This window comes from Macrotis lagotis, chromosome X (genome assembly GCF_037893015.1).
Source record: "Macrotis lagotis isolate mMagLag1 chromosome X, bilby.v1.9.chrom.fasta, whole genome shotgun sequence".
Classification (NCBI taxonomy): domain Eukaryota; kingdom Metazoa; phylum Chordata; class Mammalia; order Peramelemorphia; family Peramelidae; genus Macrotis; species Macrotis lagotis.
Genome location: NC_133666.1, coordinates 485,553,775 through 485,573,702, shown reverse-complemented (window position 1 = coordinate 485,573,702; position 19,928 = coordinate 485,553,775). Strand labels below are relative to the sequence as shown.

The 19,928-nt window shown below is 31.6% G+C and overlaps 1 protein-coding gene across 1 annotated transcript in view; it reads left to right on the top strand.

The window, feature by feature from the left end:
• RTTN (rotatin) overlaps positions 1 to 19,928 on the top strand; it is a 290,369-nt gene that overhangs the window by 136,408 nt on the left and 134,033 nt on the right. Inside the window, exons 33-34 of the mRNA XM_074202085.1 lie at positions 7,510 to 7,699; positions 17,181 to 17,272. Of these exons, the coding sequence (XP_074058186.1) occupies positions 7,510 to 7,699; positions 17,181 to 17,272 (282 nt within the window). The remainder of the gene's footprint in view (positions 1 to 7,509; positions 7,700 to 17,180; positions 17,273 to 19,928) is intronic.

Below are 19,928 nucleotides of genomic sequence, written 5' to 3'. Positions count from 1 at the left end.
TGCTATACTAGTCACATTATATACTTGGATAGAGCACTAGCCTTGGAGTTAGTATAATAGGAGTTCGAATCCAGCCTCAGACATTTAACACATACTAACTATGTGACCTTGGGCAAGTCACTTAACCCTGATTGTCTCACATCTTGGGCCATCTTCAGTCATCCTGATTCATATCTAGCCACTGGACTTAGATGACTCTGGAAGAGAAAGTGAGGCTGGTGACTTATCACAGCACCCCTTAATAAAATCCAATTCATGTCCAATTTTCATGTCATCACCTCTTGATGTCATGGTCTTCTTCAAGAATTAAGACCAAAGTTCATCAGTCAATATACAAATGTCCTGAATGTGGCCTTCCAGTTACCCAAGACTCTTTTTCTTCCTCATTTTCCTCTCTTCAACAAAAACAGTATAATCATTTTAAAACATTAATTAATCATGATGATATTTTAAACAGTGTCTGCCAATGATGCCAAAAATTCTTGGTTGGTATAACTGGCCAATTCGGGGATTCAGATTCAGGTTTAGAATATTATGAGACACTTCTCGACCATAAAATGCAACAAAATAGCTTTACTTATGATATTAAAAATTTTAAAAAGGCTAATTAAGATAAATTAAAACACTACTCTTCTGCAGTTCAGTAATTTACAAGCAGTAATAGAAGGTTAGGAGAGTGTCCCTGCCAGGGAGTGAATTGCAAAACCTCTGATTAAATGTCTGTTAAAACTTGATTCCATTCTCCAAATGCTAGGGACAGGAAGGTAGCTAAGTAATCTCCCCTTCCCCTAAAGGACTAAGTAAGTCTATATAAAACAAGAGTTGTTATTACCACAGTGATTCCTATCCATCTCTATATCAAAATGATTTAAGATTCCTCTGTTATAGCAGAAGTAGCCCTGTTCATTGACTCTCTATTGACTCAGGAGGGGCATAAAAGTAGTTGTAAACTGTCTTATATTTGTTTCTGTGAGGCACAGAGTCTTGGTTGAAGAGGGATTTCTTTTGGATGGCAAGGTTCTTTAGGTGTTCCTGTTTTGTAAATGATGTACAGATAGTATCATGTCCTGGAACTCTGTAGAACCTTCCAGAAGAAATCTGTAATCACATAGAGTTTAGCTGATCACCAACACAATAAATACCAACAAGATAATGAGTGTTTATTGCCCAAAGTGCAATATATATTTGGATTGAAATCCTATATAGCTTCTCCATTAATATTCATATCTGAAGCAAAAAGTACACACAGAAGAGTTGGACTCATTGAAAAGAAGGGGAGTATAATGGGAAATTATATTTTTTTTTGACTCCAAGATTCCCATCAGAGTAATGATTCATCTTATTGTCAGCATTCTGTAAGTATTACTGTATAGATGACAATAAGACATAGACTATAATAGTTTAAAAAGATTTAAAAATTAATGCTATATACAGGGCAATACTGGGTGTTGGTAGACCACAACAGAGAAATGCTTAAGAACAGGAGTAAAAGATGTCATGGAAAAATCACATTTTATATAGAGAATATACTGATTCCATCATAAGGGCAAGAGATAACAGGTGCTTCTGTGATACCAGAATAAATCAGGGACAGCTTCAATGCATAGACCTCCAATGACATTTATGAAAGAATAAGGTTACAATTTGCACAGAATAGGCATTCATAAATGAATTCTGTTCTGCATTTAAGAGAACTTAAAAATTGATGAAATCCTGATCCTTGTGAGCATTTTGAGAGTACTTCATTAAAATCCTAATAATATCTTTCTGTGTCTATCGTCTATATCCATGTTGATTGCATTACAGTATTATGTTACATTAGTGTATGAAAATTTATTTCTCTTATTGTGACACATTTAGGTGACTTCCAGTTTTTTGTCACTGTGGCACAGTAGATAGAGCACCAGCCCAGAAGTCAGGAAGAGCTGAGTTTATATCCAGCCATAGATATTTACTAGTTGTGTGATCTGAGGCACTTAATCTAATTTGCCCTAGTTTCCTCTTCTTTAAAATAAACTGCGGAAAGAAATGCAAATCACAAATGGCTCATGAAGAGTAGCACATGACTGAAGCAACTGAACAACAACAGTAACACTGTTATAAACATCTTTCAAGATTTTTTTAAAATAAGACTCAATATTCTCAACTATGGAATGGTCAAATGATCTTATTCTTTATTGTAAACTACCAGATTGCTAGCTATATTATCGTTGATAATGAGTTTACTATTTTTCTGTAGCACTATGTTGAATTTCTTTGTTTTTAATTATTTTTGTAAACTCATTACATGTGAGATGGTAATTTGAAGCTTTTTGTATCTTTTGGATCATGATAAATATTATTGATTTTTAATAACGATTGATCTTTTTAAAAAGTAATTAACAATTTGTGTTTTGAAAATTTTTTATTTTCTTTGCCCCTTTATATTTTATGACTTAGGAGCTCTTATATAATAATTAATTTCTTATAGTTTTTAGATCTTAGGTTTTTGATGTCATATTTTCCATAAATATATTTTTCCCAATATTTTACTCTTCTCTAACTAATGATCTCTTTTATCATGAATCACTGATGTAAGGATATCAGATACATTTAATCTTTAAGGTCAGTAGCAGGTAATATAATCAGACTTCCTGCTGGTGATTCTGCACAACTCCTTTTGGCAATAAAATATATTGTGCCAGAAGGATTCTGATACTTAATCATTAAAATATTCCTATGATTCTATATTAGTAAGGATATGAAAATCTTCTTTTAGATTTTTTTGTTATTTATTTGTATGGTAGATTGCAGTTTTGAAGAGGCTATAAAGTGATAGGCATAAGCAGCACAGTATGAAGATCTGAGATCTTGCTGTATAAAAACTTGGCTTGAGCACCATGAAATATTTTTCAACTTAACTTTTATATAGATTTAATAATACAACAACATATTATATATATATATATGTATATATACATATATATATATATATTAATAGTACCTTCACACTACAGTTTTCTCATCTTATGAAGAATTAGACACTACCCAAATACTAACTTAAAGAATACTTAGTGTATTCACTTCCACTCCAATTAACATTTTAAAAGAATTTAAAATTTAATAAGTATATTTATTTTTGTATAAATATTATATTTGAATATATCAGAATGACAAAACCTTTGTTAAGTAGATTGACTCATAATTAAATAAAGACTTGTAAGTTTATCTGTTAGAAGGATTCTTTCATTCACAATTTATTGTATCAAAACAAAACAAAAAAAGTATTATTAATATTTATCTCAGGGCAACCAGGTGGCACAGTGGATAGAGTCCCAGCCCTGGATTCAGGAGGACCTGACTTCAAATTCAGTCCTAGACACTTAAGAATTACCTAGCTGTGTGACCTTGGGCAAGCCACTTAACCCCATTGCCTTGCAAAAAATAATATTGATCCCTTGCCAGTCTGTGGAATTTGCTTCTTTATTAAAAAAAGATATTTCCGAAATATAGGTGGACTATACAATTCAGAAGTAAATTTAGATTGATTTCCCTGTCTATTAAGTTACTCTAAAGTTCTAAATTTTTACTGTATTTTTCCCCTGAAGATTTGTCTTCAAATTAATCTGTATCCCAAAGAGATTTAAAAAAAAAAAAGAAAAAACATATTGACAAAATTATTGATAGAGAAGTTCTTTTCATGGTGGAAAAGATTGGAATTTGAGAGGATATTCATTAATTGGGATATTAATATTCGTTAATTGGGGAATGGTTGAACAAGTTGTAGTATATGATTTTCTTGTTATATTGTTATGCTACATAAGAAATGACAAGCAGAATGCTTTCGGAAAAATGTCAGAGGTCTTATGTGAACTAATGCAAAAATGAAGTGAGCAAAACCACAAGAACATTATTTATAATAATAGCAATAATCTAAGGATGATCAAATGTGAATGACTTAGGTATTCTGAATAAAACAGTGATTCATGGCAATTACAAAGGATTTATGTTGAAAAATGCCATTCACCTTTAGAGAAAGAACTAACTAGTTTGAAGGCAGACCTAAGCATAATTGTTTAACTTTATTTTTCTTGTTTTTAGGGGATTGAGGGTATTTTATCTTTCAAGATGACTGATAGAGAAATAATGTTTTGCTTGACTTCAGTTCTTACCTTCTTATGGAATGTGAAGTAGGGAGAAATTTTGGAACTCAAAATTAAAAAAAAAGAATAATAAAGAAATTTTTACATGTAATTGTGAAATATTTTAATGAAATAAAATTATATTGGATGGAGGGAAAACTAGATGTTCTTCATGCATATTTCTATAAAATGCTGTAAAATTATCGAGGGATAATTGTAAATAGATTACATGTTTTATTTCTATGGTTCACTACTTATATTTTGCTATTTGAATTACAAAATTTACTAGTCATTCGTGGTATTGTTAGTTGTTCCTTCTAATTTTCTCTATAATCATCACTTTCTTTCAGAATCTTTGCCACCATCCTAATTTAGACCCTTTTATCTCATGCATGTATTATTTCAATTATCTTGTTCCTGGTTTCCCTATCACTGGAAATAGTTCTCATACAATCCAGCATATCAGTACTTGATTAATCTCTTAAAACTTCAACAATATATAATAACATTAGTGTGACTACTTCTTTCTATGATCAAAGTTTAAACACTTCTGTGTTTTTTATTATCTCATATTTGAGTATTATTGGGACCTAAAAATTCTTTTTGCAGTCAAGTGAGTGATAATCTCTGAATTTAGTAAGATTGATTCTTGGTAGACTACCTATATGCATTAGGTCTATATGCAAAGTTTTGTAGTTTATTACACTGGTACTATAAGCATAGGTTTTGACTTAACTGGATTGTGGTACCTCAACAATTATGATATGATAGTAGAACAGAACTTTACTAGAAGATTTTTTTTTCTTTTTTTTGGAAACCAGATTACCTATCTTGCCTATTCTGGAAGTACAATGGGAACTCAAGTATCCAGTCACACTACTGATCAGCATGTGAACTTTCCCCTGCTTCATTTTCCATCCATGGCAATTTTGCATGTCTATAGACAAGTTGATGGCTCCTTTTCTTCTTGGAGCCCAGTTCTAGCCCTTGCATAGCATGGACTGATCCATAGCTCTTATTTCATCCCTTCTGTAATACCTATACTCCAGCCAAAGGAGGGAAATTACTGTTTCCCATATATATTTTTGTTTATGATAAATTTCAAGCCAGAGGGACATGACTAGAGAGCAATTTATTGAAAAAAATAAAAAGGAAGTTTTAGGGATTGTAAACATATAATACAGTAATACGGTAGCCAAACTAGCTAATGTGTACTTTGATTTCTTTTTTTAAATTTTTTTTTTTATTGAGAACAAAATGTAAAAGACCAAGGAAAACATAGTTTCATTGTACTCTGCCCTGATTGGACTACACCTGAAATATTTAGTTCTGGCTGCCACATTTGAGGAAAGATATTGCTAAGATAAAGGGCATCTAGACTGAGTTCTTAATCTGGGTTTTGTGAAATTGTGTATCTTATATTTTAATAATTAATGTAATTGTCTATTATAATCCATTGCATTTTATTTTAATTACTTAAAATTATTCTAAATAGGGTTTTATCAACTTTAACAACCTGTCAAAGTGGTCCATGACTTTAAAAAACAAAGGGTTAAGAACATTTGATTTGAATTATGGTAAAGGATCCTGAGATCATGCCATATGAAGATTGGTTGAAGGAATTAAGAATGATTTAAGAGGAGCATATGACCATAGATTTAGAGCTCTTGTTGTTCAGTCATGTGTGTGTACTCTATGTAACCCTGTGAACCATATTGTCCATGGGCTTTTCTTCTCAAAGATGCTAGAATGGTTTGTCATTTCCTTCTTCAGTGGATTAAGGCAAATAGAGTGACTTGCCCAGAGTCAAACAGCTGGGAAAACTGGATTTGAACACAAATCTTCCTGACTCCATGCCCAGTGTTCTATCCACTGAGGCACCTAGCCGCCTCAGATTTAGATCATCATATTTTCACATTTCATAGATGGGGAACCTACAGTTTGTTCAAGGTCATACAGCTAATTAGTAAGTAGAAGAGTTCATATGTAAACCAGATCTCTGACTCCAAAACCTACTTTCTGCTATATACATGGCCTTCCTACATAATAGCATCTATAAGTATTTTAAAGCTGTCTTGTGGGGAAAAGAAATTAGTTAACAATTGTTCTGTTTTATCCCAGAGGACAAAAGCAGGCATAATCAATAAAAGCTGCAAAACGTTAGATTTTTGCATGATAGCAAAAAACACAATTTCTAAATATTATTGTTAACTAAAAGTGGAAAAGTTAACCAAAAGTGGATATAGATTCCCCTCTACTGAAAGCCTTTGAGCAAAAGAGTTGTTTATATTGTACAGATCTTTCTTGTTCATCTTCATAAAATAATTGGATTAGATATCCTCTGAGATCCTTTCCAACTCTACCAGTTCATTTACATTTTTTTTTTTACTCATTAGGATCTGTTGTTCCTAAGCTGTAAATTAATAGAATCAAACTCTAGATTTATTTGCAGGCGTGATTTTTCTTGCATTTTTTGTCATTAGATGATAATGAGAGGAGAGTGAGTATAAGTAAAAAGAAGAAAAAAAATGGGTGGGAATATACAGTGAGACTTTTTTTATTGCCAGAAGATACATACTATCAGAGATTGTTGTTATGTGGTGATTAATAAAAATGATAACTCACTATGTGACATTTTTAAAGTTTGCAAAGTTCTTTTTCATTCCTTATACATACTATTACTATAATTATTTTGTAGAGAAGGAAACTGAGACTGAGAGGTTAAGTATCTTGCCTAGTGTTCACACGGTACCAGAGAAAGGATTTTAACCCGGGTCCTTATGACTCTGGGTTCTTTGATCTACTGACTATACCATGGTAACTTAAATAAATAGATGTTAGGCCTTAATCTAGACATTTTTTTTATTGCTTAATATTATGCCTGAGTTAACATTATAGTTGAAATTAGAATATTTTTGAATCTTATTAATTTAGAATCTATCTTGATTTTTAGAACATTATACATTTTCAAAATTTTTTTAATCAAAGTAAGCTATTTTATGAATATTGAGGGTTAAAAAAAATTCATGCATTGGTGTGTTTTTATAAGTTTTTATAAGTTTTTATAAGATAATTTTCCCCATTTGTTAAAATATAAATGTTACTTATTGGAATTTAGTCTAGAACACAGAATTTTAACAGATATTAAGTCTGGAATTCTTCTTGACAACCTTCTGCCTTCAGGCAGATAAAGTGGCATTCTCATTTTATGGGTGAGGTAAATGAGTTATATAAAAAGTTAAATGATTATAGAGTATTACCTTGAATAATTTCTCTGATTTCTTTTTATAGTGGGAGTTTATAGACTTACTGAAGTATACATTCAGATTCATTATGTGAAAGAATATAGAACTGGTGTGAAATTATTTATTCTGATCTATTCCCTTAGGGCCCCTCTGTACATGATGTGGAGTATGGCCTATCTCTGATAGGTAAACCTGCCCTTCAAGCTCTTCTATATCATAGCAACTTTTATGAACATATGAATCGTATGGTGAAATACTGTTACCTGGGGCGATATATGTTTGACTTGAATTGTTATATAGCTGACGACATCACAGCAAGAAAGAAGATAAATGGTAAGATTCTTCTATTCAACTTTAATGGGATGGTATTAAGCCAATATCTCATCCTCGGGATTGTTTTTAACTATATATCCTAAAATCATTTAGTTTTATTAAACTTAAGCATATTAAAAGCTTTAAACCATAGAGATCTTAACTATAATATTGTCATGTCAGAAAGTATGTCCATATATCTCTTTGCCTAAAGTTAATATAAATATATTTCTTACCTTTCTTAAGAACGAATTGTTAATTAACATATAAACGTCTTCTTAAATCTTGTTTTCAGCTGTTGAATAAAATTCATCTTCCTAAATCTGGAAGTCATCTTTATATTTGTTGCATATTTTTTTGAACAAGAAAATAGACAATACCTTATAAGGTTCTGGAAAATTATAACTGTTGGAGATAACTTTGTGATAAAGAACTTTTTAATAGCATGGAGGAAGCCTATAAAGTACAAATTTTTAAGAGCATACCATATTATAATTAGTAGAAAAGAGAGGCAATTTGTTGTAAGGTATACTCTACTTTGTATACTTCAAGAAAACAATAAATGATTCCCTTTGATGAAATAATGATTCTGTTTAAAGTACGAATATTTAACCTTCTTAGAAAAGTTATAATTCTAGTGCTTTCATCCAATTTACAAATTCAACTCTAACTAGCTATTATTCTTATGTCATTTGAGTTTGCCACAGTATTTCAGTACATGTCTTAACCACATAATATAAAAATAACAATTGAGGACTGGGGATCTTGCTTTTAGCAAATATGGAAGGCTAATATGTACAATGTCTTTTTTACTGAAGCTGAATAATTTCTTTTTTTAATTGATATTTTATTATATTTTTCCAGTTATCTGTTATGAAAGTTTTTCAACATTATCCTCATGCATATGCATATTTTAAATTACATAATTCCCTCCCAACTCCCCATCCCTTTTCCCTCAATGGCAAACAGTTTGATGAATATTGTATATACATATTTGTGTTTAACATGTTTAGAGATTGGTTGTTTTCAGTATGAGGAATTATGATGAAGGGAAAAGAAAGAAAACTATGAGATAGGAAAGAAAAAAAGAATGTAATGTTCATCTAGATTCTCTAGATTTTTTGTTTTGTTTGGTTTGTTTTTCTTCTTCTGGATGTGGATAGTGTGGATGTATCCATGGGAGGTCTCCTAGGATTGTCCTAGTTCTCCGAACGTCTGAGAAGAGCTGCATCCATCAAGGCTGATCAGTTCACAATGTTGTTGTTTGTTGTTATTGTGTACAATATCCTCTTGGTTCTGCTCCCTTTGCTCAGCATCAGTTCAGGTAATTCATTCCATGTTTCTCCAGAGTACTATCATTCATGGTTTCTTATAGAACAGTACTATTCCATAACATTCATATATCAAAATTTGTTTAACTGTTCCCGAAATGATGGGCATTCCCTCAATATTTGATTCTTTGCCACTTCAAAAATAGCTATGAATATTTTGGAATATGTGAGACTTTCCCCATTTTTTTAGATTTTTTTCTGGATATAGGGCTAGTATTTGATATTGCTGGGTCAAAGGATATGATCTTGTTCTTTGGGCATAGTTCCATATTGCTCTCCAGAGTGATTGGATCAGTTCATAACTCTACCAACAGTACATTCATGTCCCAGTCTTCCATGAGATGGGACCTCATAGTTTTTTTAATTTGCATTGCTGTAATCAGTAATGATTTGGAGCATTTTTTTCATATAATTATATATAGCTTTAATTTTTTTCATTTGAAATTTTCCTGTTCATGTTCTTTGACCCTTTATCAGTTGGGAAATGACTTATAACCTTATAAATTTGATTCAATTCTCTATATATTTTAGAAATGAGACCTTTAAAAGAACCCCTGGTGTGAAAATTATTTCCCAGCTTTCTGTATTCCTTCTATTCTTGGCAACATTGGTTTTATTAGTGCAAAAGTCAAAATCATCCATTTTATAATTTATAATATACTCTATTTCTTGGGTTCATAAGTTTCTCCCCTTTCCATGGATCTTTGCAGAGTATTTCTTGACTTGTTAATTGACCTTTAATATTAGCTTTTATGTTCAATTCCTATACTCATTTTGACCTTATTTTGGTATAGGGTGTAAGATGTGGGTCTATGCCTAGTTTTTGCCATACTGGGTTTCCAGTTTTCCCAACAATTTTTGTCAAATAGTGAGTTCTTATCCCAGAAACTAATGTCTTTGGGTTTCTCAAACAATAGATTACTGTAGTCATTTACTACTGTTACTTTTGAATTTATCCTAATCCATTGATCCATTTCTCTATTTCTTAACCAGTACCAGACAGTTTTGATGACTGCTGCTTTATGGTATAATTTTAGATTTGATAGAACTAAGCTATGTTCCTTTATAATATTTTTATCAGTTCCCTTGATATTCTTGACCTTTTGTTGCTCCAGATGAATTTTTTTTTTTTAGGTTTTTTGCAAGGCAATGGAGTTACGTAGCTTGCCCGAGGCCAAACAGCTAGGTAATTATTACGTGTCTGAGGTCGGATTTGAACTCAGGTACTCCTGACTCCAGGACCAGTGCTCTATCCACTGTACCACCTAGTTGCCCCTCCAGATGTATTTTGTTACTATTTTGTTCTAGCTCAGTAAAATAGTTATTTGATAGTTTGATTGGTATGGCATTGTATAAGTAATTTAATTTCGGTAGAATTGTCATTTTTATTATAATAACTTGACTTAACTATTAACAATTGATATTATTCCAATTGTTTAGATCTGACTTTAATTTGTATGAAAAGTGCTTTGTAATTGTGTTCACCCAGTTTCTGAGTTTGTCTTGGGAGAGTAATTTCTTTATAGGCCCAGAATATAGGCTAGTTGCCCTTCCAGAAACAAAGCTGAAAGAACTCAGGGAATTCTAATCAATCTAGAAAAATCAAATGTTACTTCTAAAAAAGTTTGAATTAAACTAAAGAAAAAAGAGAATCTAAAATGGTAGAAGATAATTCTGATTTGTTTCATTCATTCATTAAGAACTATCCTTATCATTTAGGAACATTTATTTTATTGGAGGGAAAGAGAACAAGGACCATATGTGCCAGATAAATATTGATTATAACATGAAGAAATAAGGATAGATTTGAGATATGTGGAAATAGAATTAATACTTTGTTGTATTGGAATATAAGCAGTTACCACTGTTTATTTGAAGAGTCTTGGATTGGATGTGTAGATCTGGAATCCCCTACATTTGTTAATCAAATCAATGGGTGGTAATGAGATTACTTTTTTTTGAAAAACAAAAATGTATTTTATTTTATTTTACTAATTACATGCTTTGGTAGTTTTTCAACATTCATCCATTTGCAAATTTATATGTTACACATTTTTCTACCACCCTTCCTTCCCTCCCCTGTCTTCTTGGTGGCAAACAGTCTGGTAAAAGTTGAACATGTACATTTTTGTTTAACATATTTACATATTATTCATTTTTTTGTAACTAATGGAAAGGAAAGGAAACCATGAGATAGGCTGGAAAAATATGTTTAAAAACATTAAAACAGTATACATTGAGATTCTGTATTGTTTTTGTTTGTTTTCCTCTGGATGTGGATGGCATTGTCCATAACAGATCTCCCAGCTTTGTCTTTGTTCTCTAAACTACTGAGAGGAGCAGTGTCCATCATAAATGATCAACTCATAATGCTGTTTAATGTGCACAGTGTTCTCTTGGTTCTTATCTCTTTGCTCAGCATCAGTGCATGTGATTCTTTCCATTCTTCTCTAAAGTCCAACCACTCAGAGTTTATTATAGAACAATAGTACCATAACTTGTTCAGCCATTCCCTAATTGATGGGCAGAGGTGATGAGATTACTGAGATAGGCAGTATCTATAGAGAAAAGAAGACAACCTTCTACATAACTTTAGGGCACAGAGGGAAGAAGAAGAATGGGACATGAGAGAAAGGGGAGAAAGAAAACTGAACACTTACAGCAAAGTAGTGGCATAATGCTTATAAGGTAAAGAGAAGAATTGAACACTTTCAGGGTCAAAGTAGTTGCTTATGATCAAAGGAGTCATGATATGGTCCTATAGCTAGCACTAAAAAAGTGACAATCCAGTGAGGGTCAAAGGAAAGAGATGCCTATTAGTCATTATTAACTCTCTGTTGAGAATTTATGAGACAAATAAAATTGTTACTGTTAATAGAGAAATTTACTGGTTTCCCAGAGGAGAGTTATCTTAAATGTGCTTAGAACTCTTTCAAGACTTGTGAAATGTAGGGCGGCTAGGTGGCACAGTGAATAGAGCACCAGCCTTGGAGTCAGGGGTACCTGGGTTCAAATCCAACCTCAGACACTTAATAACTACCTAGCCGTGTGGCCTTGGGCAAATCACTTAACCCCATTGCCTTGAAAAATCTTAAAAAAAAAAGACTTGTGAAATGTGATGACCTCTATATACTTGTGAAGATTAAGAGGCCAAAGAAATCTACTAAGTATTTCTAATAATTATGAAGTCATGGATTTGGAATTAAAGCTCCATGTATACAAGTGATATTATCATTATTATTATTATTATTATTATTATTATTATTATTATTATTATTATTATTATTATTATTATTATTATTGGTTTTCAGTGGGGGGGGGTTGCCAGGCAGTGGGATTAAGTGACTTGCCCAAGGTCATACAGCTAGGTAATTATTAAGTGTCTGAAACCAGATTTGAACTCAGGTACTCCTGACTGAAGGACTGGTGCTCTAGTTACTGTACCACCTATCTGCCCCACAAGTGATATTCTTAGCCCAAATTTATGAAAGGTACTAGCATTAAAACTGTTGACTTCAAATGTCTATACACAAAAACGATCTCATTAACTCCTATGGGTTCAAAGTATGTGCATAACAATCAAGATAAACTATAAATCCTAATTCAGTAAGACAAATTTAACCTTATTGATATCACTGAGACTTGGGGTAGGACCCATAATTTTAATTTGATTCTAAAAAGGTTTACATTGTTGAAAAAAAAGGCAAAGCAGAATAGAGTCACTGACAAAAGTTGAGTGGATTATCCTTATTTGTGAAAAAGATATATTGATTAAAGAAATCAAGGATTCACTGGTGAGAGACAGGTAGAGAACTGGATAAAGATCAGAAGAAGGGAGAAATAAATATTGCTATCTTATAGAATGTACTGCAAGCCACTTGATCAGAAGAAGGAAATAGATCAGGAGCTTACAAAAGAGGTCATCCACCATACATAGAGGCTTAATATAATAATGTTGGTAGAACTTCAGTTATCCCTTGGAGTTCTCTTACTCTGCCAGAAAGAAAGCAACTAATTTTTATTTTTTTGCTTTTCTTCATAATAATTTTAACCTCCAAAAGGTGAAAGAAGCAATGAAGGAAACTGGTTTGATTCTGTTCAAGAAACAACTAGTTGATGATGCGGAATAGATGGGAACTTAAGGGGAGGAGGGAAATGATGTCAGAATTTATGACTGACATTGAGTAGAAAGCTGGTCATAATCTAGTTGGAAGATCAAATTTCTGAAAGTTTATGGCAGGAAAAAACCCCCAAAAAATAAATAGCCCGAAAGGATGGCTTCATCTAAGTGGGAGATCAAATATTTAAAAGTTTTAGACAGGAAAAAAAACCCCTATAATTATACTATTGAAAATAACCCAGAAGGTATAGAAAATTCTTTAGGATATATAAATGATTCATTCTTCCATTTCATATATAGTAAGCAGCAAAAATTATTTTAAAAGCAATTCCTTTGACTCCAAGGAATCAGTGGTTTTTTATAGAGAATTAGTTTTCACACAGAGATTGATCTCATTTTCCTTTTTTTTGACATTGGTACTAGACTGATGGATCAAGGAAAATGTTATAATTCAGTTTGCCTGAATTTCTTGAAAGCATTTTACATGTTTCTCATGCTTTCTTTATGGACAGAATAGAAAAAAAGTACAGTAGATGAATTAATATTAGTTGAATGATATAATCAGATAGGTATTTTAAAGTAAATTGATGTCAGTGTTAATGAAAGGATCTAGTGGAGGGTCCTAGGGATCTACTTTGCTTTTGTGTTGGTTTTTTATCAGTGACTCATATAAAGGGATGGGTTAACATGTTTACAAATTGTTGCAGAGGACACTGTAGTAAGAAATAGATAATTTGTTGGATAAAAGTTAGGATTCCAAATTCATTGTTGGGCTCATTCTAATGAAATGACATTTAATGGGACAAATAAAGTCTTAAACATTGATTAAAATGCATTTCACATGTAAGATTAGGAAGTCATAGCTCGATAAGTTTCTCTTAAAATGATCTATATGTTTTATTGAACTGCAGTTCATATAAGCTGCAGTGAAGATTGAAAACAAGCAAAACTAATGAAGTCTCAGGGTAAGAGAGGAATACTGTCTAGGTGAGTGATAGTTATTATATGTTGCTGTAATTGATCTACAGCTGAAATAATATATTCAGCTTTGGATGCCTTTTATAAGGGAATTGATAAACTAGAGAATATTCAGAGCATTATGAAAATGAACAATCTTAAGACTGTGCCATGGATTGGAGTAACTTGATATATTAAGCTCAAAGCATCAGAAATTTAAAAGCTGCTTTTTGAATTTTCCAAAGAGTATCATGCCTAAAAGAGAACAGATTTGTTCTAAGTGACTCCAGAGGACAAAATTAGTAGTAATGAGTAATATTTACAAAGAGACAGGTTTTGGTGGGAATGCTGAGAGTGATGATCATCCTTGAGGGACATGCTCACACCATCACCAGTGATCAGGGACAATTTTGAGGGATCTGTGATAGAGAATGCCATCTGTATCCAGAGAAGGAACTATGGAGTTTAAACAAAAACTAAGGATTATTATCTTCAGTTTTTAAGATTATGATCTTTCAATTATTATCTTTTAATTTTTAATTTTCAATTTTTTTATGTATCACATAATTTTGTATCTCTAATATTTTCCTTCTTCCTTATGGATAGTTTTTTCCCCTCTCAACACATTCAATTTTGATATTTGCATATCCTGGAAACAAATGTAAAGACTATATCAGATTGCCTTCTGTTGGGGGGAAGGGGGAGGGAAGGGAGGGAGGAGGAAAAATTGTAAAATTCAAAATCTTGGAAAAAATGATTGGTAGTAACTACTATTGCATATAATCGAAAAGCAAAATATTTATATATTTTTTTAAAAAGTGGAATGGGCTGTCTTGAGAAAAAGTGAGTTCCTCCTCATTATAGGTCTATTTATGTTTTTTATTGTTTTCTTTTGATGAGGCAGTGGGGTTAAGTGACTTGCCCAAGGTCACACAGCCAGTTAGGTATCAAGTGTCATAAGGTTGACTTTGAACTCAGGTCCTCCTGACTCCAGGGCCAGTGTACCACCCACTGTACCACCTAGCTGCCCTCTATGGGTCTTTTAAAAAAAGTTAGCCTCTAAGACGTCTTCTAACTCTTAAATTTAGTGATTCTGTTTTTTTCCAAATTTGTTAAATTCATTCCAGCAGTTTGTGATGCAAGATCTCAGTGTTACAGATTTGTGTTCTTATTTCTAAACAGCCAAGTTATTTCTAACATATGTGCATAACACCTTTTAAAATGTTTCTATATTAAAAACTATTCAAAGAAAGGTCATATTTCTAACTCATATCTTGAGTTAGTTGAGAGACTGACCACTGAATATTGTATATTATTTTGATGAAACACAAAAGATGTGAAAATTGGTTCTACAACTGTTATTGCCATCAATATTACTTCAGAAAAACAATTTAAACTTGACTTCAATGATATATTTATGTAATCCTTTACAGTTATAGATTGTTTTTTCCTATGTATTATCTCATTTGATTTTCAGTACTTTACATATGAATAAGTTCAGACTCAGAGGTCAAGTGACTTACTTAAGGTCACACAGGAAACAAATAATGAAACAATCAAAAGCAAGTTCTTCTTTATTTTTACTATGAAAATAATTGAAGGAAATTTCTTTTCTTAGGGCTTTATCAGAAAGCTGAGATGAGGGCTATCAGATGAGATGAGGGAGGAATAAGAAAAGCCTATTTTGAAATGAAAGATTGATTTAATTTAATTTATTTAATTGTATTGCTATACAAAATAACATTTTATAAAGGAGATTAGAAAGCCTTTTTTATTAATGTCTATTCTGAGTCTTTCATTTTCATTCTCACTTAAGATATTTGAAATGTTCTCTGTGGAATTTGTAATTTTGTGTTTGATATATCATAAATAATTGTATAATCATTCAGCTGTTGAGTTGGCATTGTTTGTAAGGTAAAGAATGACTTTATAATTTAGTATAGGTAATTATCATCTGCTACTTTCCTACCACTCTACTGTTTCTTTCATTTGAGGTCTAGGGAGATTATAACTACATGGTTACATATATAGTAAGTTTCATGGAAGGAATTTGAACTCAATTATTCTGACTTCCAGAATTACAGTGGTTTTATTTTTTTGTTTGTTTGTTTTAACACTACAATTGTGGCCCCCAGTTTATTTATTTATAAAATTAGGAAAGGGGTTGATCTCTAAAGATGATTTCTAAGTAAAACAAAGATCCTTCTAACAATTGAATAAATTTCTCAGATTAAGTTAGCAGCCATATAAATCTTTAATTTTGAACATAAGGGGGCAGCTAAGTGGCGTAGTGGATAGAGCACCGACCCTGGAGTCAGGAGTACCGGAGTTCAAATCTGGCCTTAGACACTTAATAATTACCTAGCTGTGTGGCCTTGGGCAAGTCATTTAACCCCATTGTCTTGCAAAAAAAACTTAAAATTTTTTTTAAAAATTTAAAAAAATTTGAACAGAAGGAAAATACACATTTTACCTTTACTCATTGTGTATGTTATACATACATACATACATACATATATATATATATATATATATATATATATATATATATATATATATCAGAATGCTTTCCTATTTATGATTTTGGGGTATAGTTGCTTGGACATTGCATAAGCTTAATAGATATGAATAATAAATTTTAAGATGAATGAATCATTCTTGTATATGTCATATTTAATTTTCAAATATAATAATTTGTTGTTAGCTGCCTTGAAGTAAATGAAATTAGTTTATTATTTTCTCTTGACACATTAGCTAACATCTCCATCCTGATTAGCTATTTGTTCCCATTACTTTATGGCATTTTTATTGTTGCTGTTCACATAGGAACTTTTTTTCTCATGGAAAGAATTAAAAGGTGAGTGAGAGAAGAAAAAGAAGTTTTATTCTCAGAACATAGAACTGATTTTTCATTTGACTACTTGGATTTATCCAGAGACACAATGAATCTTGAGTTTAAACAAATTAGTTATTAGTAAAAATGATAGAAAATTATTTCCCAGTATTTTGAAAAAATTCCAAATAAATTCTGTATTTTCAAAATATTATTATAATAATCCAAGCAGAATTAATAATAATTTTTCATTTGCTACAGATTTTGATGACTCAGTTCATTTTGGAAGGGGACAGCGCAGTCCAAACAATCAAAGTGAAGGTCCAAGTTCTCCTTCAACAGTAGAGACAGTGGTAAGTTCTAAAGAATTCATAAATGCTCCCCTTTTAACCTAGAAAGAAATTGCAGATGATTAATTTTTCATATTTGCTTAGGGAAGACAAAGGAAATTGAATATTCAAATATCTTATTTTAGTCACAAATTTCAGTTTTGATTCCCTACTTCAAGGCATTTTAAGAAGTAGCAAAATAATCACAAGAAAGGAAAAGAGGCAAAGCCACTGCTTTTGACAGTTTCTTTCTTTACATAACTAAGTAGTTCAACTGTCTTTAAAAGGATTGCAGTACATCTTTAAAATTTCAAAGGCATTTTGGTGCCAGTAGTTCTGTTGAAAATTGGACCTATTTACAGAGGAGGAATTTGAGGTCTAGGGAGATTATAGCTACAAGGTTACATATATAGTAAATTTCATGGAAGGAATTTGAACTCAAGTATTCTGACTTCCAGAATTCCAGTGGTTTTTGTTTGTTTGTTTTAGCACTACAATCGTGGCCCCCAGTTTACTTATTTATAAAAATTAGAAGGGGGTTCATCTCTAAAAATGATTTCTAATTGGTTTTCCAGCCCTTTAAAGTTCTGTGATTTATACTGTCAATACAAATTTTCATATCATTTTCTAAAGCACCTTTGTAATTGGGGTGGAGAAGTACCAATTATTTATTATTATATATTATTTGGTGATTACTGTTTAATCTTTGTAAATTTAAGCTTTCTTCTTATTTCTTTACAATAGTAAAGTTTCATTTAAAAATATTTCTTGAAATTGATTAAAAGTTCATTGTTTCATTTACAATATTTGAAAAAATATGGATCTTTTACTCAGAAAAGTAAGTTCCCCTGAATCCACTAGATGTCGTACTTTTACTACTTTGTTAGAGAATGTTGCTCTGATTCTTTATAGGAAAAGTTTCAGGGTATAATCACAGAACTAGTACTATTATGACACTGTCAGAATAAATACAAACTTTCATTTCTAATGAAATGGTTACGGTTATTTTAGAAAATTTTGAGCACTCTAGTATTTTAATATTTTTGTCATTTTGAATAATTTTAATATTGTTACATTGATCTTTTTAAATAAAAATTTCTATGAGGTACTGTTCTATAAAGACCCTTAGTGGGTGATCCAGGCCTATAATTTTATCACTATGTTATCTGTTGGTATGAAAACTGCCTTGATGCAGATAGTCAACTCATCTGTAACATCGTCTTAATAGTTACCCTTAGGCTCTGAAAAGATAAATAACTTAACTATGGTAAAGCAGCCTAGTACATGCCAGAGGCAGGACTTGAATCTAAGTGTGAAACTTTCCATTGATTTTTATCATATATATAGTGCAAAAAATACTTGGACAAGTTAACTTGAAATCAGGAAATCTTGAATCTGTGTTGCAGTTCCACCTCTGACCTATATTAACTGTTACCCAGGATAAATCATTTAATCTCTCAGTGAACTAACTTTCTGGGTCACAGAAGATGCCTTACTAGTTATGCACAAAGGATGACAAAAGGATATGCTATGATGAGGTTCCTCTAGAGAAAATCTGACTTGAAAAAGCATCAACATCCATTTTTTTCCTGTGGATACATATACAATAGTACTACATTTGAATTGACTTCAATTTTTGATTCACACTAACTTGAATTAGTAATTCTAAATTTGTTTGAAAGAAATGTTATAACTTCCTGAGATTCAGAGAAAAGGAATTCATTTGTAAATACTAGTATTTGAACTGTAGGTATTCTTGCTAATCCTATCTTTTCCAGTTAGACAAATATGAACACTTTTAGATATTCTGTTTATTTCTTTTAAATAATCCATCAGGACACCAAATCTGCTTTTGATAGAGAGGATGAAAACTATCATAATGTCCGTTTATACAAGAAAGATCCAATACCCATCATTACCCCCAATATGGAAAATCATGACACAATGAGATCTTTTTCTCCCTCAGAAGACAAAATACTGTGAATATTATTTTTTACTATTGTATACATTTTATCTAAATAGCTGAAACTTCCTGTTTTTAATTCCAATCTCTTTGTGAAATTGTAGACAACTTTGCCATTGACCATTATTACCAAGAAGCTACAACTGTATACTTTTGCATCTATTTTAAATTATTATTGATGTTTGCTTATCCATTTTATTTTTTTGATTCAAGTTGTTGACCTATATGGAAAAGGTTTAAAGTAAACTTTTGAAGCAGTAGCATCTCTAACTGTACTAAAGAAGCTTATAAACTTTTCATCAGTTTTCATATGAACAGAATTAGAAGCTTCATTGGGCAAATGCTTTAAATAGCAGTGCTTTGTCTTCACCACTAATGAGCCATTGTCATTGGCATGTATAAGATGCTAAGTCTAAAAGGGAAATTAAATTAAAGGGAAAGTGTGCCATTATTATTCAACTTATCAAGGCAAGGGGAAAACCACATTTCTTATGCATATGTAATATCATATATTTGAAAATAAGTTCAGTTCTAGGTCAGAATATTATTGTTCTTAATCAAAGGCCATTTCAAAACCTACAATACAAGAAGTACATATCAAATAGTATTTAAAATCCAAGTAACTGTCATTGTCTAGTATGTCTCTAAAGGGCAGACTGAATCAGGAAGACCCAGTTCAAGTCTTTCTTTTTATGTATACTGGCATTATGACTCTTG